This window comes from Anopheles moucheti, chromosome 2 (assembly GCF_943734755.1).
Source record: "Anopheles moucheti chromosome 2, idAnoMoucSN_F20_07, whole genome shotgun sequence".
Classification (NCBI taxonomy): Eukaryota; Metazoa; Arthropoda; class Insecta; order Diptera; family Culicidae; genus Anopheles; species Anopheles moucheti.
In genome coordinates this window covers 9107037-9131465 of record NC_069140.1, presented here as the reverse complement: position 1 = coordinate 9131465, position 24429 = coordinate 9107037, and the positions used below count along the sequence as shown (strand labels likewise).

The 24429-nt window shown below is 44.6% G+C and overlaps 4 protein-coding genes across 5 annotated transcripts in view; 3 read left to right on the top strand and 1 right to left on the bottom strand.

The window, feature by feature from the left end:
- Positions 1–443: 443 nt before the first annotated feature.
- On the top strand, positions 444–15134 carry LOC128307963 (coiled-coil domain-containing protein R3HCC1L). 2 transcript variants are annotated; one of them, XM_053045449.1, is made up of 10 exons: positions 444–471; positions 1255–1599; positions 4017–4199; positions 5281–5678; positions 11746–12250; positions 12360–13216; positions 13295–13512; positions 13585–13774; positions 13844–14080; positions 14149–15134. In XM_053045449.1, exons 4-10 carry the CDS (start codon positions 5531–5533, stop codon positions 14196–14198), a joined length of 2205 nt encoding a protein of 734 aa, XP_052901409.1. In that variant the 5' UTR covers positions 444–471; positions 1255–1599; positions 4017–4199; positions 5281–5530; the 3' UTR covers positions 14199–15134. The 2 variants fall into 2 exon arrangements, with proteins under 2 accessions (XP_052901409.1, XP_052901408.1); XM_053045448.1 differs by having other exon boundaries at positions 12360–13512.
- A 674-nt stretch (positions 15135–15808) lies between these two features.
- On the top strand, positions 15809–21960 carry LOC128310371 (uncharacterized). Its single transcript, XM_053046995.1, has 4 exons — positions 15809–16086; positions 16285–17549; positions 17620–17746; positions 17810–21960. The coding sequence occupies exons 1-4, from the start codon at positions 15958–15960 to the stop codon at positions 21713–21715; spliced, it is 5427 nt and encodes a 1808-aa protein (XP_052902955.1). The 5' UTR covers positions 15809–15957; the 3' UTR covers positions 21716–21960.
- Positions 21961–22122: 162 nt separating this feature from the next.
- LOC128298577 (uncharacterized) lies at positions 22123–23865 on the bottom strand. Its single transcript, XM_053034346.1, has 4 exons — positions 23689–23865; positions 22525–23595; positions 22253–22455; positions 22123–22189 (listed from the first exon to the last, which is right to left on the bottom strand). The coding sequence occupies exons 1-4, from the start codon at positions 23863–23865 to the stop codon at positions 22123–22125; spliced, it is 1518 nt and encodes a 505-aa protein (XP_052890306.1).
- A 387-nt stretch (positions 23866–24252) lies between these two features.
- LOC128298323 (uncharacterized) overlaps positions 24253–24429 on the top strand; it is a 171989-nt gene continuing 171812 nt past the window's right edge. The window contains exon 1 of the mRNA XM_053034072.1: positions 24253–24426. The gene's annotated coding sequence lies outside the window, so the exon portion shown is untranslated. The remainder of the gene's footprint in view (positions 24427–24429) is intronic.

Below are 24429 nucleotides of genomic sequence, written 5' to 3'. Positions count from 1 at the left end.
ATTTGAATTATTCGTGACTTTTGGATCCTAAGCAAAATATCTGTATATCGATTAAATGATTATTTTTTTCTACAAAAAGAGATAAAAACTGCTGAATTTTTGCTTGATGTTTGAAAATGTTTGATTGTATTTATAGTTAGCTGTCTATCACGAAACTCCTGCAACAAAAACTCACCCGAGAATACGAACAGGTCATTCGCGAGTTCAAGTTGATTGATATTTGGTTCATTTTAGATGATTTTGGTGGAAAATTGTCACATTTGTACGTAAAAACTAATTTTCCGAAATCATTATGTACAGAAATATTCTACCCACATGGAGCTCAAACGTCAAATGTGCTCATGTTGAGCATAACCCGATCCAACCCTGTTCATTTTTATGTTTGTATGAAACCTTCTGTGCTTCTGATACCAGGAGCAATCTTATTTATTTTTCAAAGGTTGCATGCTAAAATAATTTTAGCTAACCACGGTACGTCTGGTGTGTGCGTAAACAATTTACCAAATTTCCGGTTAACAAAAACTCTTTACAAACATAATTCAGTGAAATGGTAATTTTCAGCACCGATTCAATCTGGCAAGAGTACTGCTGTGTAAATAAAGGTATCTTTCAGCGATGAAGCGCGGAAAACGAGACACCACGGAGCGGATGTGGAAAAGCTGAGATCGGCGCGTTTTCATTCCGACGCTACTTCACACCGTTTTCCCATCAAAGCGAGTGCGTTCTCTTTGCTCGTTGCGCTCAGAGTTTTTCATGCTTGAAGCGTTGAATTGGTCAGTGCGCGAATAGGTCGTGAATAGCCGTTCCTGCCAATGCTCATCTCACACTCAGCTGGTGTTGTTAGGGCAGAGAAGGGGTTTATCCATCCGGTAGAACGGGTTATTTCGGATGTGCGGAAGCGTCGTGTAGTTAACTCGCATTGGCGCAAGCACTTGAGGCCAAAGACAATCGTGTGCAACAGGGAAGTTTCGTGGTTTCGCGTTAAAGTAGGTCCCTGGTTGCTGGCAGTGAAGCGTGCCAAATCGGGTGTTGATACAATGTGATGTGAGTGATTGCATTACCAGTTGCAGTGTGTGATAAGAAGCAATTGGGGTAAAAGAAACCCCATAAAATTGCAACAAATTCAATGAAATCTCCCCCTTCCCCCCCATTCATAGGATCGGAACCGGGTTTCCAAGGGGTGTTGATAAGTGAAAATGTTTTAGAATAAATCGCATCGGTGTCGGAATATAAAACCGATATCATCCCCAACAGTAGTGTGTAAATTGTATTGCTAACGTGGCTGAAGCAGACGCTACATCATAGCAACCATTCTGCCCATCATCTGTTTGCCTGCTCGAAGAAGTGTTCCCTCAAAATAGTGTTGTTAATTAGAACAGCAGCCACAGATAAAAACGGCTCATTAAATAAAGAAACGCGAAAACACCGTTGTGGGGGAAGAAATCTTCACCTCGCACCATCACACCGCTCATAACCTTCCAAGCGTGCCAAGCTGGATAATTCAATTGTAAATCGGTACCTGAGCGCCGCGGACGACGACTTCGTATACTGTGTGGATCTAGACATCCGGCGCTTCATCGAGCGGGCCAACCCAAAGGCGTAAGTAATTTATTTGCGGCCAGAGTACAAAAGGTGGTGACGAAAGGTGGTGAGGATCCTCCCCTTAACTTCCCGTAGCGGTGCACCGATCCTCGTGGTCGAAAATCTTGCTGACCCAGAACACGCGAATGAGAAAAAAAAAGTGTGTGTGGCTCTTTGGAAGACTAACGGTATTTCCTTTTTTCCCCGTTTTTACCACCCCGTTTATGTTTACTTTACCCGTGGATGTGATAAGTATTGCGTTCAGATTTGTGTTAAACATTAAAGAAAAAAATAACAACAATATTCGTTAGTTAGTTCAACATTAGAATCAATGGCAGTGGTACTGGTTTTCTAACTGAAAATTGAAAAAAACAAACAAAACAGATACCATTACGCTTTTACGCTGCTTAGTGGTTCCTCAACCACAAATCGATCGCTTCGATAAGGAAAGAGAGAAACTGTAGGCATTTTTCTTTGTTACTATAATATTACGTTTATGCTATAATATTGCTTGATGATTTAGAAAGAAGCCATGTAAAAATGTAATGGTTGAGTTTATTATACAATGCACTAGTACGATGCACTGGACGTTGTAGCTTATTATTTACTGTTTAAGCCCTGTTTTATAGGTTTTAAATCAGTATATTAATTACGGTTCATTGGGCCAAATTTTGTTGGCTTTATAAAATTTAGTTCCTAAGGCGTTATCTTCTTATAAGCTGTATAAGCGCTCTTTAAAAGTTATGGAGTTTGTATGTTTCTTATTCATTCGTTTCATCTTATCGCACAGTTTATTAAAATATTGATTTTAAGCCATGTTTTGGTCTTTAAAGATTAATGTGGTGAGTCTTTTAGGTGGATGCGCTTGTATTTTAGCCCCATTTTCCCATTACCCGCCCAACATCTCCGATTGATGGTTGAAGGAAGAGGAAAAAAACATGCTACAGCACTACAATGTTGAATGGATTGTTGGTGAAGCAATCGGAAGCATCGAACCATGTTTGCTACTACGTACAGCAATAAACCTCACAAACATTCAGATCAGTCAAGTGTTTCATTGGCATCATTTGGGATCATCATCGATCGTTGGTGATTTTTTTTTTTGCATCTGTTTTGTTGGTACCTGCGTCATGATCCGATTTTCCGGTATTTATTGGCTGGAAATTGCACAATTGTGTTTCCGTTTCTAAACTGGACAGTAGCCTACTGGTGGTAGGCTTCAACGAACTCTCCACCTTCAAAGTGTTTATTATGCAAATTTAGTCAGTTCAAGAGTGGAGTGCTAAAGTTTCAAATTGAAGAACGTTTTGCATAATCATTATCGCCTCAAGCTATCATTTAGCACAATTGAAAGCGATTGATGTTACACACATGTGTGTGTAACAGTGGCAGAAATGGGATTTTATTAGACATATCTTACTATTTCCTTATGCCGCTGTTTTACTGCTCTTTAAAAGTAGTTCGTTTTTTTATGGAATTGCTGTAAACATTTAAAGCTCCACGAAGATGATTAATTTGACGTACGAATTGGATAATTACTTTTGCACCTTTCGCTGTGCGTTTCTACAGTGCGAAGCATATGCAAATCACATTTCGGCATCTGCCTCCATATTGGCCAACGATCGCGTAGCTGTCGGACTGGATCGGAAAATGCGTAGGTAGGCGGGCGCGCGTCCGTTCACACATTCGGCCAGGGTTTAGTTCTTGTTCGTTCATTTAATACCGCGCTGCTGCCAGCAACAACACGGGGCGTTGCGTTGCAATTCGCGATCGGAATAAATATTTATAACGAAAAGCACATGGCGCACCGTTGGGCCTCCAATGTCCATACTGAGCGCGTCGGAAACTGTTGTTTCAGTTCCAATTCCATGAGGTCATCGAAGCGGCCATTCTTAATTAGGTGCTAGCGAAGTAAAAGCAATCGCGTTTTGGGTTAATTACACGCGTGTGTGTGTGGAGCTTCTCTTGACTGCATTTGGGTTTCCCTTTTGCTCCACCTGAGAAAGGGGGCAATTGTTTTACTTTTCCTGCGGGGTCGATTTGTAGCAGTCGATTGATTCGGCATTTTCTTTGTTTTTTGTATGTTTCTTGGGCCGTACAAAACCCACTGGAGCTACCGGCGAAAGGTGGTAATTAGGGGTAGTGCAAACGATCGCTCCAAGACGTTTCAGGGGTGTTTATTGATCGGTCAAGTAGCGGACGATTTAAAAGTACGACTGATTTGGATGTAAAATCTCGACCAAGCTCTCTAAGATTAACTTTCCGGGAGAGAGTTCACTGGATACAACTGGATACAACGCTAATTATTGTCTTCCGTTTCTGTAATGATCAAGTTCTTGTTGGTAAATGTATCACCCTTAAAGATCAAGTACATACATCACACCTTCTGCGACAGCTACTGACAGCATTTTAATTTTTCTCTCTTCCCTTCATAGTGTGCTGATCTTTCCACCGTTCAGCAGCTACCGCCGGTTTCTGATCCACAGGGTGTGCGCAAGTCGATCGTTCAGCCAGCATGATATCGTAACGTTCTCCATCGGGATCGGTGACGAACGGCGCACGGTCGTGTGCTTTAGACATCAGCTACTCCAGGACATCAAGGCGATCAACGGAAAACGGTAATCACACATCAGCTATTCTTAAACCTGTGTTTCTCTATAAGTTGTGTAACATACACGTGATACACTCACTTGATTTACATTGAAAATAAAGGACCAGTCCTTGTGCTATGCCAAGGTCAACGCCCCATACCTACCCTCGGTGTGTGCGGTGTAACTCTCGTTTACGCGATGATTTGCTGTAGCTATATTTACGCGTGAATGTTATTTTTGGATGCAAAATTCTGTCCCCCAAGCAGAGCAAGACCGGTATGGGAATTCTTTATTCATAAGTTTCGCCTCTGGCGAGGTACAGGTGAAAAACGATTCATACAAAACGGTCCAACATCATTATGCCTTATGGCTTATATTGTGAATATTATACTCGATCATTATTACCAGCATTGCATTTTATAATGAAAAATCGATGAATGTGCTCTTTTTTATTTATAACTGTTGTCTCTTTGAATCACAATATGAAGCACATGCGACATGATCTTGTATTGCTTCTTTGTTCCTATTTCGATCTGATCGGGTTGTAGTTCAATCATCATCTAATTACCAATTGGAACTATATTAGGCATGTGAAACTTCAATTAAAATAAGCCCTCTCACATGGCAACTTTCTTGAGCTGTCTTTTTAACTCAAAATGACGATCAGATCAACTTAATATCCCGTTGTTGATGATAAATGGCCGATACGGCTATACGGTGCACGCTGTTGTGCCCTCGAGGCTTAACGTCAGGTTCGGCCGACTGACACAGATTGTTACGCAAGTGTGTAGTAAAAAGATTGTGGAGTGTCCTGGTGTGGTGGCGGTCTTGTCGTCCGTACGTTGTGATACATGTCTCATTCACATTCCGGCCGTGTTGCGAATGATGCACACCGTACATTAGGCCACCTCGTGACAATCGACCGCTTCGGACGACGCCCGGATGGGTGAAAGTGTGGGACCGTTCGCACTGAACTCGACCTTCAGGCAACTGCGTTCAAACAAACGATTCGCAAATGCACTGACCTTCAGTAGCTAGTGTGTCCGTTTTAGCTTCATTAAAATCGACGTACCATCTTTTCGTTTCTATTCCCGCACGAACGGATCAGCTTCGAGGAATCGGCCGGCGGTACATCAGCGGCCAAACCTCATTACGCCAGCTGGCGTAGTTCAACGACACCACCGACAGCGTCCACCAGTACCGTCATCACTACAAGCAACAGCTGGGGAGCAAGTAGTGGCGCGAACGTTCACGCAACTAGCAGCACCACTACAATCTGCAGCATCGGCAACAGTTCGCTGGTGGGTGGAGGTAAACGTGCCAAAGGACGCGACGTTGAGAGGGACGGACAGAACAGCATGGGTACGGACACGATTCTACAGGGTGGTGGCGGGACTGCTGTCCATCAACAACAACGACAACCACACGGTACAACATCCACCACCACTCATCAACGATCACCGTATCTGATCGACGAGGATGCTGCGTATGGCGATGCGATGAAAGGTAGGTGGTAATTTTTGTCATCTTTGATGTCTGTTGTATTTTGTTTCTGTGAGATTTTGTTACAACTTGTATGACTATACATTTATGAGACTTTTTTTTTGTTCGTTTGCTTCACTTTCAAGATTTATTTTACAATTTTTATTGTTTCTAATATGCATCTAATGCTCTTCTTGAAAACGATTAATGATATTGATTTGTCATTAAGTTATAAAATGTGTATTATTTCCTTTTTAGTTATTTTGATTTTTAAGTATATGTTTCTCATTTTTCTTCTTTCTCTCATCAAATCCTTTCTTCATGTTATTGGTTACTTGGATGTTTGCATCATTTTCCATGACCCTTCATTGTCTTATTCAATTACCTTCTCTTTTACGAAACTGCCACTTTCGTGCTTTCGTGTCGGTGATTCGATTTTGTTTTTTGTTTGTGTGCAATTTCGGTTACTAAACTGCTGTGTCGATTAATCAGCCAGCGGTTGCATGTTACTTCGCGAGTCGTGGGGAGAACTAATGCCTATTTCGCATCGTTACTATTGAATAGTGGTTGTTTCGTACACTTTTTGCGCTCTAACCGCAGTTTGCAGTTGGTTGTTATACAATGCGTACTGAATTGCTGCGGTGTCGATTGTCAGAGAAGGTTTAGTTGTGCTCGTTTCCTTATGCATCGTAAGCTTAAAAGTGTTCCAAGAAGATTTTTGACAAGGATTGACTTATCCGAGTTTTAGAGGTGAAGTTATATGTGATTTAAAAAAAAATGAAATAAAAACACAATAAAAAACAGGAACTAAAAGTAGGCATTTGAGCTCAGTAAAAACAAAAACCACTCGTCTGATGTAGTATCTTATGTGTGTAGCATGTGGTGCTGCAGCTGCATAAAGTGGCTACACTTCTTCCACGCGAGATCTGCACGATCACTTTCCATCTCCCCCTCGAACATGCAAAGTGTGGCACACTTCACACATCGGCCAGACACAGCATCGCATTGCAAAGGTGTGAGTGTGTGTGTGTGGGGAGGGTTGGCGCTTGGCAGGAAGGGGTTGCAGGTTCAAGCTTATTACGAAATATAGTTACCATGTTGCATTCGCGCCGTCTGCAAGAGCTGACGCTGACCCATTGGCATAGCGTTGGGACTCTACCACTAACCGGTAGAAAGCATGTTGCGGTTTTGTATATGCTTCAAATCGCACCGTATGCTTGCACCTTCCACCCAAGTATGTGGCGTAACGGTGGAGTCCTTGTACCTAGTTGCACCTTGCACACGAAAGCTCTTATGCATTTGATCATGCTTTACTGCTCTTCTCTTTCCCTGTACGAGGCGTATCGTGTTGGATTTTCCGATATTATCCAACCGTTTTGCGAAGATTTTACGTCCTATATTTGGGTACAAAAACGATTAGCAAATGAAAATTTATGTTTTTTCGGGAATTAGCTAATTGCCCAAAAAATACCCTGTAGGTTGCACAACTCTCAACAGCAGGTGTTAAATTATGATAATACTGCTCTGGTTTTTGTCGTTATGCATTTTGGACATTCGTTATTAGTGTCGTAACTTTTACCACGCTGAAAGATAGTTCGTCCTTGTTATGGGAGAACGGTCCAGCTGGGATTTTGTCTCGGTCCTGTCGTGTGGTACTGGCGTCACTAAGAGTCATTCATATGAATCCTTATTAAGGGAGTCATTTAAATCATGAATCGACTCTCAAAATATTCATAAATCTTCGGAATTCATGAACCTTTGATTTTGATTCATTCTTTGAGTTAAAAGATTTATTCAGATTCATGAATCTGAATCAGATGTAACTAACAGTAGATTAGAGTTATAGAATTTATGACACAAATTTGTTTATTATTACTGAAGGTTTTTTTTATACAAATTTACAAAGTACAAAGTACAAATTTATTTTAAAAATCGTATTTTTGTTATAAGCAATAAACGTAATTCGCCAAAGTAAGCTAAATAACAATTAATAGATATTGTTCAGGCCTTCGAGCAAATGCCATAAACAGCGTACATTGTTCTCGCACACCAATGCACATTTTTGATCATGAATGAAGTAAAAAATCGCACCCTCTGCGACGCGCTCGTGATGGTGTGCGTGAAAAGAACGAACGCATTAGGTAGGGGTAGACGCGTAGCCACAAACCAACCACCCTGTGCACGTTGAATGGAGGAGATTCGTAGCGAAACAGTCATCGAGTAACCTAGTCTGTTTTGGGACCGTCGGTTGCTGGGTTGCGTTCGAGCTTCGCTCACTGCTCGTCTATTACTCAACCGCGTTCCGTTGCGAAAAGGGAAAGGGAAAAGTGAAAAAGCCTTGACGGTCGCAAAAAGAACTTGCCCAGATTCGGTACGCCAGGGGGCCAGTGTGCATTTTCTCGCTGGATTGTCTGCTAGTGCGTTTGGTTTTGTTCGTGCCGTGAAACAGACGTAGAATAGCTGCGACCTTTCAACCTTCTTCGCTGTGAAAAGCGATCGAAGAAATTTCGGTAAGCTTTATGGTTTGTTAGTGATGAAGAGTCAGTGATAACAAATAATTAAAGAAGGGATGCATCAGACCTCGTATGTGAATGCCAAAATAGGCAAAAAGAAAGGTTGAATTTTGGTCTGAAAGGTCTGAAAAAATAATTAGCGCATGTAGTGGTGAATGAGGAAGGGCGAAAAGTTCTATGTGTTTGTGTCTGTGCATTCCGACAGATGACAGAACGTGTGTACGCAGCCGATTCTGCGCAGTGGACGCGTTTCTTGGAAGGAGAACAAAGAGGAGTTTGACATCGTCTATAGGAGAAGATAAAAGCGAAACGCATCGTAGTACGCTATTGTGAAGTTACCAAGTTTGTTTACAAACATGTATGTAGTGTGAGTCGTCGTACATAGTAACGCAAATAAGGTGTTTTAGTGACGAATGATATTAGTGTTTTTATATAAGTTTATCGCATTGTTTAATAGAAGATTCTTGCCGTTAATAATGCATTTTATAATCGCAAAAGTGTTTTATATTTGAGTGATCCGCTGAGATAGCATATTTCATTAATAATTCTTCGATAATACAAAGTTCAGGAAGCGCCTTTTAAGAAATCGTGATAAATCGTAGCTTGACACAGGAAATATGGTTACAGTCGACTTCTGCCTTGGAGGGATTCAATCCACTATTCGTTTAGTTAATTAGTTTGTATGGTACCTTCTGCTCACATTCAAGTGCTAACATTTAGCATGTCGATGAACAATGGCTCACAAATTACACACCAAACCACGTCACGAAAGGTTTGGTATTAAAATTTGCCGACTTAATTAGTTTGAATCCGTGTTAATAATTATCGTCGTCGCTCTTTCACAATACCCTAGCACCGGCACCGGAACCGGCATAATAATCAACATCCTCAGTTTCTATTGTGCTCCATATCCACATGCTCCTGAGGTTGCTCTAGAAGTGGCCGTGCAAACGCGCTTGTGGTTTGAGAAATATAAAACAGTTAAAAGTGAATGAAGAAACATCGGCAAACGGAAGTAAAGGCCCTTTCGGTGGGTTTGGCTGTTACTGGGGTGGGCCCTCAATGCCTCAATGTGCAGACATCGCAGTAACACAATGTGGCAACAGTCGGTGGTGTGAAAATTAGCGATCTAGAAACCATTGCATCGCGTGTTGATGTGTTTGGTAGGAGGGTTTTTACAGTGGGTGATAGAAAAATCCGGAAAAGCTTCACTCGCATGCAGCCCCCAAACGAAAGCTTAATAACGCGCGCGAATCGATAATGTGTGTCGGTGCATTCCGGTTGAAAAGGAACGAAATGAAACTGCTTGCTGTGAATGTGATGTAGAAAATGAAGAAGTTGCGCCGAAATTAACGAAATTTAGTAACATTTGTGATACATATGCCGTTAAACATCATAAACAAATGATAACTTCTTTCCCGTTGCGAATCTTTGTGGCTTAATAGGCCGCTTGGTCAATTTCAAACTTTGTCACACCACGTGTGGCACATGATACATGTCTTGCTGTGCATTGGAGAAATGGGTATTACAAAACACCTAAAAACCGCATCCAAACGAACCACATAACTCTAAACCGCGTGATTACAGCATCGAACACCGAATGCACTGCATTTGACCACCGAATGCGAGAGAAGCAGGTGGATGAAATATTGCTTTATGCTTCGCCGCTGCTGTATTGGTGTGTGTCTTTGTGGTCGCATGACAACCGAATCGCCGGTGTTTGAAAAGAAGAAAATGTGGAAAATACCATAGGAGTAGATTAGTTTAAGAATGCGATTAATGCTCCATTACACGGAGCTTTGGAAGCAAATGTGGATCAACATCCGGGAATCCTGGAGAGCATTAGACTTGGGATGATATTCAGGAGTTATTGGTTATCGGTTAAATAATGGGTAACGCTCGGCTCAACAATATGCCAGGTCCGGGTTGAAGTGTCCACAGAACCGTGCTGCTCTTCATTAAGAATTTCTGAATATTGACTAGGAAAGTTTGCAATGATGAAGAATTTGAAGTAATTCTGTCGAAATTCTTCTAAACTTAAATACTTCATTCACCGTTGATAGTTTTGTGGCTATTGTAAACAATGTCGATCTCTTGCAGGAATGGGTTCACTCATGTTCGAAGGAACAAGTCCAACATGGGAAGACGTACAAGTGAAAGTCTCTGCAAATTTGAAATAATTTATAATAAGTTATGATCAATACAAGTGTCTGTGCAGAAATCAAATTATGATGAGTGTTTATAAAATGTTATCTTCTTGAAATTTCTAACATTGTTGAAACGGCCCCACATATCGACAGGTGCGAATGAGTCACAAAAAGGGTTTAAAAATCGTCATGCACCGTCGGCTTTCCTTTTGGAATACAAAATAGCAACCAACAGCGAACGGTCCCAATTTGCGAAGAACCACTTCCAATCGGGCGATCTTTCCGCAGGTGGCAGAGAAGCTCTTGGAAGGAAGAAAGGAAACCGAAAGTGTTTTAAGGTCATGCCGCAAGGGGTTAGATAATGCTTTTTTGGGTTAGCTTCACATTCACATTTGTAGCGAGTTGTGGCCAATTTCACCATCCATTTTGTCGTTTATGCCGTTTCCCATAACAAACACTACGCACACTACGTCACCGAAGCGAGATGAAGCCGCGTAACCGTGGATAACGGGCGCAAAGGCTGTCAAAAACCGAGGCGACGTAATGTTGGAAATGGCTAGATGGTTCGGTCCCAGTGACCGCATTTCATCGGCAATTGGTGTTTTTTTCCTTCCTCTTTCGCACGGCCGTTCGTTCACCAACTACACTGCAGCCTCGAGACCAATTCGTCGACAGAAAAAAAAGGTTCCACTTTCGGCATTCACATTCCACCTTCGATTATGGAGGCGCCAACGCCACCTACGATTGCCCGGAATGATGAACGGGGGAAAAAGGTGTAGCGTTTCAATTAACTATAGCAACGCAATCTTGCGTTGCACAATCTGGTTAGCGTTGGGCCACGCGCAATGAAGATGACGCTGGATATGGACGAAGTGATTGACTAACGAGCATTTATAGCACAAAAAAACGGTGTTTTTAATTTTATACCAAACTCAAACGTAAATCCAACCGTTTTCTATTGCGAATCGAAAGTTACGATGAACGCATATTGAATGAGGTAGTAATAGTAGCCACACCATTCCGCATGCGAACAATGTTTCCATGACAACGATGAACTGCAAACAACAACAGTCAAGGCCGACACAGCCACAACGAACGAAATGTTCATGTCGGCCAAAATCGGCCAGTGGGGAGTACCCATCAAATCCTATTGGAGATCCAGGGTGCAAACGTGTCACCACAACACGTGGGACATTCGGTTGTTGTTTATGCAAACCAAAGACGTACTCTAGCACGTCCTCTGCGTAAGGTAAATGGCCTTCATTACATGATGGTGTGTCATGGTCAGACTAGACGAGTCATTGGTGCATAATTAAAACTGCTGGAATTACAATAAAGTGGATAAAACTGTGAATTAAATGTTAATTCCGTGAGCATACCAACATAATCGCACTGTTAAAACATAATTTTCTCTTCGCTCTGTTTGCCTAGACTCATCGCCCCACACGGACAGCGTCGAACACAGTCATCACCAGCAGGAACAGTCACCTTTCGTCAACGGTGTGAAGTTCCCGCCCGTGGTTGGAATTTATCGTCCACCGGCGGCAAGGCGTGCTCTGAATCTAGCGGAAAACATTGTGCATCAGCTTGCGCCACCGGCGGCCTGCGAGCATCCGAACGATTATGGTCATTTAACGCTGTCCGCCCAACATTCACCGGCAACTGATCATCAGCAAGTGCATCTGTTGCTACATACAGCTGCAGGTGACGGTAGTGAACCGGATAAGATATTAACCGCACCAGATTCCAGAGAAGGCCATCCACTCCGAAAGGACAAGCCGGGTACATGCGAAAAAACTAGTCACGCCGGACAGGAAACATTGCAATCGTTATCTCGGGCGAGTGTTCCGGAATGTACCGGGCAGATAGGAAGTAACGACAGTACCGGAAACAGTTGCAGTAGGAACAGTATCGGAGTTGCACCTCCAAGTGCAAGGTAAGAGTGAGCAAAAGAATTTGAAAACCTGTAAACCTGTACCACATCGATACCAAAAAAAACTTGGAAGTTAATGTAAACCGTACTTTCTTTGTATTTCCCTGTGTAGGATCAACCGTCCTGCTCGAGAAAGACGTCCAGATCGTGCTGTTTATGTTCCACGTGCACGTCGTAGCTTAACTACGCCTCCGGTCGCAACCGCTCAGTCACAATCTTCACCACCAGAAGCTACCGAAGGGAATGTCGCGAAAGTGAGCACATCTCCAACGAAGGGTTTATTGGACACGGCATCTAATAGAGTGCAGCTTCCTGAGCCGGAACAAGCTGCAATATCACTAACCTCATCAGTGTCTTCCAAAGAAGTCGTTAAATTAAAAGACGGCAAACGTAAGCTGTCGGAATTACCATCAGCTGGAGAACTGCAAAGTGGCATTACTGACACACTAGCCTGTGATACTGTGATAGAAGCTCCGTTACGCACCCTTGCTACCGACGGTGGTGACGGTGAGGTTTCATTAGAATCGTTGAAGAAACGGGGCCATAGTTTTGAGGAACAGCAGGAACTTCAGCGAATTGCTGTAGAATTGGTTGAGGCGAAAGGAGATAGAGAATCTTTAGCGATTTCCCCATTCTATCGAAACAAACATAAAGAAGAGAGCCTCGAGCGAAATTGTGGCAACATCAATACCAGACCGGAAGAAGAAGTTTCTAAGGAGAATTCTGACTGCACCCCTAAACCAGTCGCCACCACCATGCATCGCAACAACCAACGTAATCGTAATGCGCGCAATACGACTTGCAACACCACGCAAGCACCACTTGCCACCGGTATGCTCATCACCGATTCCAACGAGACAGAAAAAATTGATCGCGATGAGAAGGAGTTGCGGCGTGCCTCGCAGGAGATCAATCGCAGCAACCGGCGTATTATGAAGCAGACGTTCAACTCGGATGTACTGGAAATTGGTGATCCTGCACCAGCTCCACAGAAACCGGTAAAGGTTAAGCGTGCACCTGCAGCCGTTGTGACTGAAGGTGTTGAAGGGCAGAAGAAAAAAGTGGCCGCAGCAACGGAAGCAGTTTCCAACGGCAAAACGTCAAAGAGTGAAGTGGCGACGACTGCTGACGATGGCGAGGAGGAAGCGGACGATTGGGAATCAATGTACGACGATAATGGCGATTGTTTAAATCCAAAAATGCTCGAAGAACTAACGACGGCTGTGGGGAAAGTGTCGATTGAAGCGCCCCAATCAGATTATAAGGTTAGCGGAGTACGATGGCAAGACAAAATCGGATTTTTGCTCAATAACCATTTTTGTTCATTAATCTTGCAGCTGTTTGAAACGAAGCAGGCTGTGCTGAATGAAGAGGAATTTCCACACGTGCTGGAAGTGTCAAACTTTCCCGCTGAATTCAAGACGCAGGATTTGATGATGTTGTTCTCCCAGTACAAGGAAACCGGATTCGACATCAAATGGGTCGACGATACCCACGCGTTGGCTGTGTTTAGTAGCTCTAAGATTGGTAAGCGCTCGCGCCACCATGGGTTGTTTATTCATTACTTATTTATTGCTTTATGTTTATTCCAAACAGCTGCCGAAGTACTCACTGCAGGTCTTTCGTTTGCACGTGTGAAACCACTTGCCGAAGCAACGGCAGAATCGCGATCGAAGGCTCGCAAGTGTTCCAGCTCATTACAGCCGTACCGTGCCCGCCCGGAAACGTGTGCCGCAATGGCACGAAGGATGGTGACGTCGGCGCTCGGCGTGAAGCTAAAAACGGCACCGGAAGAACGGGAAAACGAACGTCGACTCCTGCGTGAAGCCAAAGGTACCAAATGGAACCAGGTTTTGTCGGTGGATATGATTCACGTTTTTTTTCTTCATTGTGTCTTCTAGAACGAAAAAGACTCGCTGCGAAGCAACGTGATGAGGTATGGGACAGCTAGTGCTGCGGCGCTATGAGAAGCTTTACACGTTCGCCGGACCTTCACCGAAAACCTTTTGCAGGTTGAAACGTTACGATTGAGCTGCCACGGTTGCCATATCTGATAAGAAGGGATAGTGTAATTTTGTTTAAATGGTAATAGATCTTGTGAGACCGTTTTATGTTAGTGTGCCAACTGCACACAAACGTTACCGAGAGCAAGTTTGGGAATTGCCAATTCTGTGGGTATTTTACGTCCCCGGAACTGTGTAGCTGTGTGTGCATGTGAGGTGCAGCGTATTTGTGTATGCATTTTTATTTTGTATTTTCGTTTTGAATCCTATGGACGCAATTTGTGCGAGGATAGTCAAGCGTGTTTGATAAATATATATTTAAACCATACCGGAATAGGACCACTTGCGAAACGAAACAGTACAAGCATGTTAACGCCAAGGGGCAGGAAATATTTTGTATAATTGTACTGGGTATGTAGCAGGTGTTACACGACACGCTCGGTGTGGGTTTAAAACGCATACGCGTTCTGCCTTCAAACATTGTAATTTACTTTCCAACCGTATGCAAGTAATTTGAGTAATTCAAGTCACCACACACACATAACTAATTATGAAATGCAGGCTGCCAAGACAATGGATGGCAGAATCAAATAAAAAATGTGTGTTAGGGTGATGACCATCATCGGTTTGTATTAGAAATATGAAAGTTTAGTTTATTGTCCCTATACATTGTGAAAGACGAGAGAGAACGACGTTATGATTGGATGAATGAATCAAAAGTTAATACAAATAGGATACGGATGATAGCACACCTGAATCCCTTATATACAAAATGTGTAAGGAGCGGGCGAGTGGCATATTTTGCCAGTTCGCTCGCCACAGTGTTTATATCTCTTATTTACAAAGCAAAATAACCGCGAGATATGGTCCTAATAAAGAATCTAATTCAGATATTTAAATGTAAACCAGTTGTGTATAAACTTTTATTTTAAACCCCGAAAATGTATTCTTTTTTGGAGATTGTAAATGGTATATGTTTTACAAAAATAGATCGGATGATTTTTTATTGAAATACGTTCAGTAATTTAATATAAAAATGAATAATTCCCTATTGTTTTTATATTTTCCTCGTATATTTTGTAATGGTGTAAACAGTACTCTATCATGGGGATACCGCAGGTGACTAGCAGCGACTCTAGCGGCAAAACGGCGAAACGACGCCAGCTGTCAAGCGCTACATTCAAGCGAATTTCATAACTGACAAACATTCGGTCTTTCTCTCGGCAACAGTATTTCTTCCGCAGATTATCATCTTGCTTCGATTATAAACTTAACAACAGTTAGCATTTATACATCCAATAGACTCCGGTTATAACTAAAAGTGCATTATCGCGGAAGAAAAACATACCAGAACAAGTGTGTGCTGTCAAAATACGGTGCGGCAGCTGGCTTTACGCGTAGCGATGCTAACGTCACAATTACACCTCCAAACAGCGTTCCGTTGCGTACCAAACTGAATAAAAGCGAACATGGAAATGAGAGACACCGAAAGAAAGCACGCGTAAACATCGAGCAAGTGCATCTTCGGCAAACAAAAGACGCAGCCAAAACAAAGCGAGACACAACGCATCCTTCCGTAGAATGTTCGTTCATTCGCTTGGTGCAGTTTTCGACAGTGTTTGAACTGAACCGTTGCACATGCTTATCGCGTTACTGCAGCGATCGTGGTGAACGGGCAATTAGAGACAGCTGCGTGCGTGCATTCGGATGAGCATCATGTCCGTTAGTGTGACCGTGCATGATGTTGACCTACCGATGGTGTCGAACCCGTTGGCCGATCTGGAAAGTGTCCGTAAGATTGCCAACGAAAAGCTACGCATCCGACGACTAGTACAGGTAAGGGGGGGTTACGCTCTTCGTTTGTCCAGCAAGGGGCACAAACACGATGACCTCGATTTTAATGTTTGGGCACAATTTTGACGGTGACGTAATTGCGGTCGATGCGAACTGTTGTGGTCATTGTATGGTGTGAAACGCATTTTACTCAGTTTCTTGTGCTGAAGCTTCTTTTATTGTACTTCTTCAATGTCCCAGGTTCGTCAACAATCGAAACAGCTAGCAGCGAAAGTGCGCCAAAATTATCAGCAGGCCAAGGAGAAAGAACTGGCCAAAATTGAGCAAACGAAACGCGAAGAAGTGAAGGCCTGGAAACGGCAACACGTACGGACCCTGCAGGATGAATATGCGCGCAATGCTTGTGAAGTTGGTGAAGCACATCGGGCGGCCGAAGCGGCCGAAGAGTGTGCCGTTTGGTTTGAGGAAAAACGTGCCACTCAACAGGCGGTCGCTTTACAGCGTGGGAAAATAGCGGAAGCAAACGCAACGCGAGAACGGGACCGTAAAGCGGCAGAGAAAGAAGCAAAGCTGCGGAAGAAACAATACGTGCCATCGAAATCTATTGCCGTTCAAACAGTCAATCCCGTTGTCGTACTGCCAGCACCGGCGCCCGTAGATGCGCGAAAGGATACTGCTGCCATTCCGGCTGATGGTGACAGTTCTACGGAACCTACACCAAGTCCGTACGAACACTTTCGATCGAGTAGGCAACGAAAAGACGTACACCCAACGCTACCCGTAACAATCCTGTCCGAGTCGGAAGACGAACATTACTGTCCAGGTATTATCTCAGCTCACATCGACAAAGAGAATGTTCCAACAGTAGGACATGAGTACAGTGCCACTGCCTTCACGTCACCGAGCGATTTTCGAACGAACGTTGTTTCACCACCAGCACCACCGAAACCACAACGACTGCAACCATTCACCCAGATCACGGAACTGATCCAACAAAGACGCCGCCAACGGCAACACTCTCTGCACGATGAGACTCGACAACCTTCCGCTGCATACCGTGACACTTACGGAACACAGAAAACGGTCCAGTTTGATAACTTGAGTGATAACACACTTTCCTTTCCCACAAGCTCAGTTCTCACACATGACGATCGTCCGTTTCCGCTCGCCACGAATGAATCGCCCCGTAAAGTTCCACCCCGAAAGATGGTCGAAAAACCAAAAACTGTACCTTTATCGCAGCGAAGTAATCCACAGCAGGTAGAGGTTGTAGGGAAGCATCGAAAGAAAGCGGTCCTACCGGAATCGAGCTCGTCCACCGCATCATACGGAGGTGCCTGTAGTACGAAGGTTCAATACTACGATTGTAACACCAAGTACCGGAAGGAGTACGATCAACCGGTTGGGTTTGTGCAGCGCGAAGATCATCGATCGGATGATCCGACCGGTATGGAGGAAGCGGATCGATACGAACTCCTGCAGCAAGAGCTTGCCAAAGCACGAAGGTAATTAAATAGGAGGGCTGGCTGGGAGGGACTAAATTTGGCATAGATTCATTTTCTTTAACCATTGTAGCAAACCACCGGTGGATCGCACAAAACCGGCACTAGAAAAGCAGCAAACCAGAAAAGATTACGAAAAGCTGTCGCAGGAGTTGGACAATTTAACGCGAGTGGAAAATAAACTGAAAAGTTTAGCAATTGTAGGTGTACGTATGAATGCACCATAGAGCGCAATGAACTAACCAATGGAATTGTCTTTGCAGCCGTCGAAATCAGTGCCTTCGGAAGCCACGGTTAGGCAGCAGGCAGTAACGCGTCAACGGAAGGCCGTCGAGGCGGTTGAAAGTTTACTTCGTCAGCGTGCTCTCGTAACTTGTCCGATTGTGCAAATGCCAACCTCGTCCGAACAGCGCCTTCCGACCGTACGTCCATCCGTGGTAAATGTGGGGCAAATGAAATCTGGAAGCGGTGCCATCCAGCCGGAAGGGAAAGACATTTCCACCGACAGTTGTGCCTCGATCGTGCTGGACACGTTCGAGCGTCCCGGCATTCCACTACCATTCGAAGCAACCGGTGGAATGGATAAAATAGCGAAGTTGAAGGAACTGTTGGAACAAATTAACGAGCAGCGCCGTTTGCTTACGGAAGAGCTAGCACGTGAGAAGGCGGAACAGTTGGCAAAAACATCCGACCAAAAAATGGACGATGGTACGGCTAAGCTGGAAATAGAGCGACTTGAGCGTATGAAACGACGGCAAGAAGAATTGCTCGAACAGCAGCAACTGTTGCAAAAGCGTGAACAGGAGGTAGAAGAATTAGGTCGCCAGTTGGCAGAGAAGATGGCAATGCTGCAGAGAAAACAACAAAAGCACCGAGATGGAGATGCACCCGGAAAGAAGGTGAAGAAGGATGCAAAGAAAACTCCCACGGTACACGTAGAAACAAAAGGTCACAAGGGAACAGTCGGCGTGGACGTTGTTGAACCGTCGTCTGCCGGAAGCAGTATCAGTGAAACCAGCAAAGACTCGTACGAAACCGTTGAGAAGCGAACGAGTGATGCGCCACCGCCGGTAAAGATAATCATCACCGTAAACGATAAGGGACCATCGCCTACGAAAAAGAAGCACAAGAAAAAGTCAAAGGCAGTAATATCGGATCGGGTGACGGCTATACCAGAAAAACAAGATACGTTGGAACCAGCTCCGGAGCCAATCCAACCGATCATAAAGCCGCTTGCAACTCGGAAAGATGTACAAGTCAGAAAGAAAGTAATGGAACTCTCACCCGGCAGTTCTTCGACTACATCAACCGTGTATCGACCACTTCCTCCAAAGATCGGTAGTTTGAAGATCCTTCAGCGGGAAGTACCCGGAGCAGCAAACGAGCCAAACAAACAAATCCTCCCCGATACATCGAAGGCTTCAGCTGCACCGAAGCATCACCTGCAGAAAACCGATGATCGTAGAAAGTTGGGCATCGCAATTACGAAAAGCATTCCAACGGGTGCGAATCTGAACCCGAATCTGCTCAAATACATTGTCCGATTGCTCGGTATGTCACGGCAATCCATTGATCAGCTTGGAGTAAGCTCGACGAGCGTTTCGACACCAAATGAATCGATCGTGAACGTTAGCAGCAATGTAGCCGGTGGTCAACCAGCGGGGGTTGTCCAAATTGGCCCTCTTGCCCCGAACGAAGCAGAAATTGAGCGCGCTAATCGGTTACGGAAGTTTATCGATGAAAATTATAACTTTCTGCAAGAGATCGACGAAACGATACGACGATCCGATCAGTCAACGTTGGGCAGTAGCGAGCGGAGTGGTATTTCGGCTGCGAACGATGGCAGTTTGATGAATGAACCGTCGGATGATGTTGAAGTAAGCCGTGTGGAAGGAATATGGATGGAAACGTTACGGCGCAGAGAACGAGCAATGCAGAAGCAGCAGAAAAAAGCTGCCGCTGGTACCGACGAGCAGTCATTGAAGGGGAAATCGAGTAAAAAACAACTTGATAAAAGCAATACCAGGGAGAATCAACGGATTGAACAGACTTCTAGTGAGACAGTGCACCGTAATGTAATTGAACACGGTTCACAACCACCAGCACCGACAGTGAAGGAAGGTTCTTTAAAATCCATTTTGAAATCTCCCAAACGCGATCAGTCAACGAAGGTTGCGAAAATCATCACACCCCAAGGCCATGTGGAGGTGATCAATCTGAGCGATCGGGAAGAGCAAGAAATTCTTGAACGCTACTCCCAACTCACGGAACGATGCAGCCAACGCATAACGGAACTGTCCCAAATGATTAACCAGGTGCGTGAAGAAAAGCGGCGCCTCATTGAGGACAGTCTCTCTTCCTTGGAGCAACAAGAATCGACGAAATATATGGATCTACCACCAGCGATCAGTTCTACCGCTGCACAACAACCATCACAGTCGCTAAAGCATAAGCCTTCCGATGTAGTTCAATCGCCACCGGTTCCAACGGCCCCGAGTGTAGCGCCGATCGGAGATGATCCGGTAAGCGAAGAGATTGACAACATCTTCTCCTCCAAGCAGATCGGGCTCAGCAAGGACAGTGGTATTGCAATGTCCCGTCCACTAACCGCGTCCGATATACGGGAAAGCCCCTCCGAGGAAGGTAGCCAAGGAAAGGAACCACTTCCATTCGAACCATTCCTGAAAGATATTCCAAAACCAGCGCTAATGTCTGCTCCCGGTGTTCAGGTAGAGATTGGCGGAGGACCAAAACTGCTGTCCGTTGGTAGTGGTGCTTTACGCCGTAGCACGCCGCCAGTCGCCATTGCACGATTTAGTCCACAGCTACCGGATGAACTGCCAATGCACGAACTATCTACGATTCCGGAAGTGGAAACACCGGCACCGGTAGCTACATCAAAAGTGAACGATCTTTCGACGGTATCAGTCACAGCCGGAGATAATGCAAACACTGCCGAGGTACTGGCAGAAGCCCGCAACAGGTTGCTACTAAATGAACCATCGGTCCCCGACATTGGGTACGATCGGTTCATGAACTATGAGGAGTATGTGCGTAGTACGGCAACCGGTACGACAACGGGGACAGCATCGTTCGTGCGCATGGAGCTAGAACAAACAGTTGATCCTGTGGACAGGTCTGCGCTGGCACTGGATGTGACGGAGGAACGGGAACCGGAGAGACTGGCGTACAGGAAATTCCCTGGACCAGCACCAGCGTTCGATATTACGGAAGAAGGCGAGGCAACAGTACAGTCGATTGCATCAGGAAGCACTGTCAATAAGTCAAGTTCCGACGCATCTCTCCCTGATGTTGTGGCCGAGTTGAGAAAGTTGAACATAATCGTAAAACCGTTCAACAACTCACTGGATAACTCGAACCGTTCCACACCTCTCTCAGAAGCGCAAGATACGGCGGCTCCTGCGATCGAACAGCAACAAAGGCAGGATACAGCACGACCGGTAGGATCAGCTTCTCGGCAGGAGATTCCAGCGTCGGCTCTGCAACCATTGTCCGAATCGTTCAAACGCGATCTGGACAACTTTGGTCTTTGGTGGGCTTCACCTATGCTGAAACGAACTCAACTCGAACAGCACTCGAGCGGTTCGTCACCGAACTCACTAACGGGGGAAGCAAAAATCATCGGTCCAAACGATGAAACCGTGGAAAACGCTGCGGAAGGGGTGGGCAAACCACCGAATCTGGCAGAGTTTATAACGCGCGAACTGATGGTACGCACCCAGTCCGATCTGCAGTCACTTTCGTCGGTATCTTCGAGTTCGCACGGTTCCCACAGCACGTTGCTACGTTCGCTGTTGAACATAAGCCGACTGGACAATAGCAATTCCAACGCGAGCCCAGTCCGGGAGCTGCTGATGCATACGCCAACGGATGGGAAAAGCATTCAGCGGACATCCACACCGGTTGCGAGCAAATCGACCGTCAGTGGTACTAGCTTGAAATTGGCAGGGGACGGCAATACGGATACCATAGTTACTAACCGCACCGAGACGGGACTGTTTTCGGGCGAATCGCGACTTTCGTCCGTACACTGGAGTTCCTCTTCGGGTAACTCATCGGACAGACAGGAACCGCCGCCACAACAGCGACTGACGGTGCCCGATCTGCGCTTAGAAAGACAACCCTCCACAGACAAAAGCCCTCGATGAATTGCGTGGCGTGGATGAGGAAATGCACAAATTTACACCTCAAAATTGTTCATTGTAGCATCTAGCGTGTGGCAGAACTGTTATATTATATTAGATGAATATGTTTTTAAATAATATTATTATCCAATCAGTTCGATCTGTTATCGTGAATATGCGGTTTTTTTATGTTTTAAGTTGAACGAATGATTAAGAGCGTTTTGGAAATATTTTTGTCTTTAAATGTAGATGTGATAGAAGAAATGATTATACACAATAAACAATAGTGGACGCACGTTGTTAGCTCAACATAATATGAAAAAATGGTGTGACTGTTTTTTAATGGTTGTATTACCAAATTGAGCATATTTTATTAGAAGGTATCGTTTCGCATTTCAACAGAGAACCTTGCGAATTGATGCTATGGGCCTTTAGTATTCCATCGTTACGGAGTACAAGATGAATGTTCCATTGTACGTACCAGTAATAAGCCATTTTCTGTGGATGTCATAAAGAAAATCGTTAAATTCAGCTCTTCATGTTTTATCTTGCGATGCTTACCCATTGGCAGACATCTTAATAAGATTTGGAGAACCTTTCAAAGGTACGGACGATTCCACTGTGTCAACCTTTCCGCTTCCGATGCGATACAGCTCCAGTAGACCATTTTCCGTCGGTGAAAAGATGTATTCCGTGTCGCTCGTGCAAACAATGCGTGTTTTGAAGGGAAGAGGCATTTTGATGATTAGTGTTGGAGTGGAATTCTGGAAAAAATAATCCGGTAATTAATTAATCACTTACAACTCCACTGTGACGATTTCTATTCCACTTACGATACTATCCGTGATGTCATGGAACAACACTTCTCCCGTGAGATCACAGCTAACGAGCAACTCCTGGCGGCGATTCTCAATCTTCTGGAGGCTAGTTACACTGAACGCGTGACTCTTCAACTCAATCGTACCCGGAGAGAAATAATTAACTTTTCCGGCACCGGTGGCAGTAGATGAGTTGACGGAGTTGACTACCGATGTGGACGCTACTCCGAGTGGATTTAATTGCGTGGTGGAGCAGAGTAGCAACGATCCATCGTCACAGCCAGTCACAAACTCCGTATTCGAGGTGGCCAATATTTGCGTCAGAATGAGTGCCTTGCCGGTGGCCGATGGTACGTTGAGTTTGAAAATTTTGTCCTTTACGATCGTTTTACCAACACGCCATTGTATGACGGTACCTTCGCTGTGTGCTGTGAGCAGGGCGTAGTCCGATTTGGACATTACGTTATAACGTGTCCATGCCATATCGACCACCTTCCCGCAATCGGTCGTTTCCGAGTGTAGTTCGGCGAAGGAGTTCCGCTCGTTCCTGAGATTCATCTCGTAGTGCCAGATGTACACGTCCCCGGAGACGGTGCCGCCAGCGAACATGTCCCGATTGAACGGGTTCGTTTCTAGTGATTCTATGCAAGCTTTAACCGGATTGCTGCTCAACTCTACCCACTGTACGGAACCACCGTAACGATCCCGCTTGGGACAGAACACCGTAATGATTGAGCTGAAATGATCACACCATGCTTCGTGGCTAGGGCTGCAGGCGACTACCAGCAGTGGAGCGTCACGTGTCAGTATGGAAAGCCAAGCTGCTGCACCCACGTGGAACGCGTTTGCGTCATGCTTTTCGGTAGTGTGATCAGGCATCAACCCGCGAAGAGTTAACTCTTGATGACGACACACTCGGTATCGTTCGGAAGTTTCGTACAGATTATCGTTACAATCAAAAAATGGTGTCATCCCGTAAGAAAGTTCTTCCTCCACAATGGGTTGCACTTTGCGTATAAACGAGACCAGCTTGGAATCGTCGTAGGTTGCAAATTTCTTGCTTCTCGGTGCACTGATCGTCTGAGTCTGTAAGGAAAGACACGTGAGATGACTTAAATGTTAGATAACTTAAACCAATCAATGAATCTAGAAAAAAAAGTCTTTATCGAAGATACTCGCAGCGGTTTCTTTCCGTTCCTTCGGTTCCGTTGCAACATCGATGCAAGTTGGAATTGGACAAGGATCTACACCGACATCCTTTTTGAGACGGTCTTGTGGTGCCGTTTCACACCGTGTAGATTCAAATCCAATCGGTGTGTTGGATTTAAGCGTAAATTTAGCGTAATCCGAATCCATTCCGATCGACCCGTTCAGCAAATCACGATTCAGATTGATGTTTTGAAAATTATTTCTACGACCGTGGTACCGGTTTGTTGTGGCCATACTTTTCCGTTGCTATGGCAACGATAAACACCGACATTTGCGGATATACCATCAGCGACATCTGTTGTATTCAACAAACTCTACGTTTTGTGGATAGATCGAATGATTATGATCAAAACAGCTCAATTTGTAGTAAAAAGGGACTTTGTTGAAATAAAACATTCATTTACTTCACATCCTTGCATGAAACATAAAAAAGAAACAATCATATTCAAATAAAACCGCTACAAAAACGGATCACCCTGTACGATTTAGATGACATTTGGTTGACATACGACGCACGACTGTGTATGTGCTTTGCTCGATGCCGGCATCAGTTGTAAACAAACAGTGTCCGTGAACAGCTGACGAAAAGCTGCGTGTGCGCCGCGTTTCGAAGTGTGTGTCGTAAGTGCGCGCGTGTGTAGTGCTGTGTGTATGTGTGAATTATCCTTTTGAATGTTCGTCCTACACGTGCAGTCGAAGTATTTTAAGGTA

Bases quoted from the DNA above. Each gene is read 5' to 3' on its own strand.
- LOC128298577 (XM_053034346.1), bottom strand. From the start codon at position 23,865: ATGGATTCGGATTACGCTAAATTTACGCTTAAATCCAACACACCGATT. The intron at 23,596-23,688 runs GCGAGTATCTTC...CTTTCCTTACAG, and splicing joins AGGAACGGAAAGAAACCGCT to ACTCAGACGATCAGTGCACC. The intron at 22,190-22,252 runs GTAAGCATCGCA...TGACATCCACAG, and splicing joins ATTAAGATGTCTGCCAATGG to AAAATGGCTTATTACTGGTA.
- LOC128307963 (XM_053045448.1), top strand. From the start codon at position 5,531: ATGGGTACGGACACGATTCTACAGGGTGGTGGCGGGACTGCTGTCCAT. The intron at 5,679-11,745 runs GTAGGTGGTAAT...CTGTTTGCCTAG, and splicing joins GTATGGCGATGCGATGAAAG to ACTCATCGCCCCACACGGAC. The intron at 13,775-13,843 runs GTAAGCGCTCGC...TATTCCAAACAG, and splicing joins GTTTAGTAGCTCTAAGATTG to CTGCCGAAGTACTCACTGCA.
- LOC128310371 (XM_053046995.1), top strand. From the start codon at position 15,958: ATGAGCATCATGTCCGTTAGTGTGACCGTGCATGATGTTGACCTACCG. The intron at 16,087-16,284 runs GTAAGGGGGGGT...TCAATGTCCCAG, and splicing joins GCATCCGACGACTAGTACAG to GTTCGTCAACAATCGAAACA. The intron at 17,550-17,619 runs GTAATTAAATAG...TAACCATTGTAG, and splicing joins GAGCTTGCCAAAGCACGAAG to CAAACCACCGGTGGATCGCA.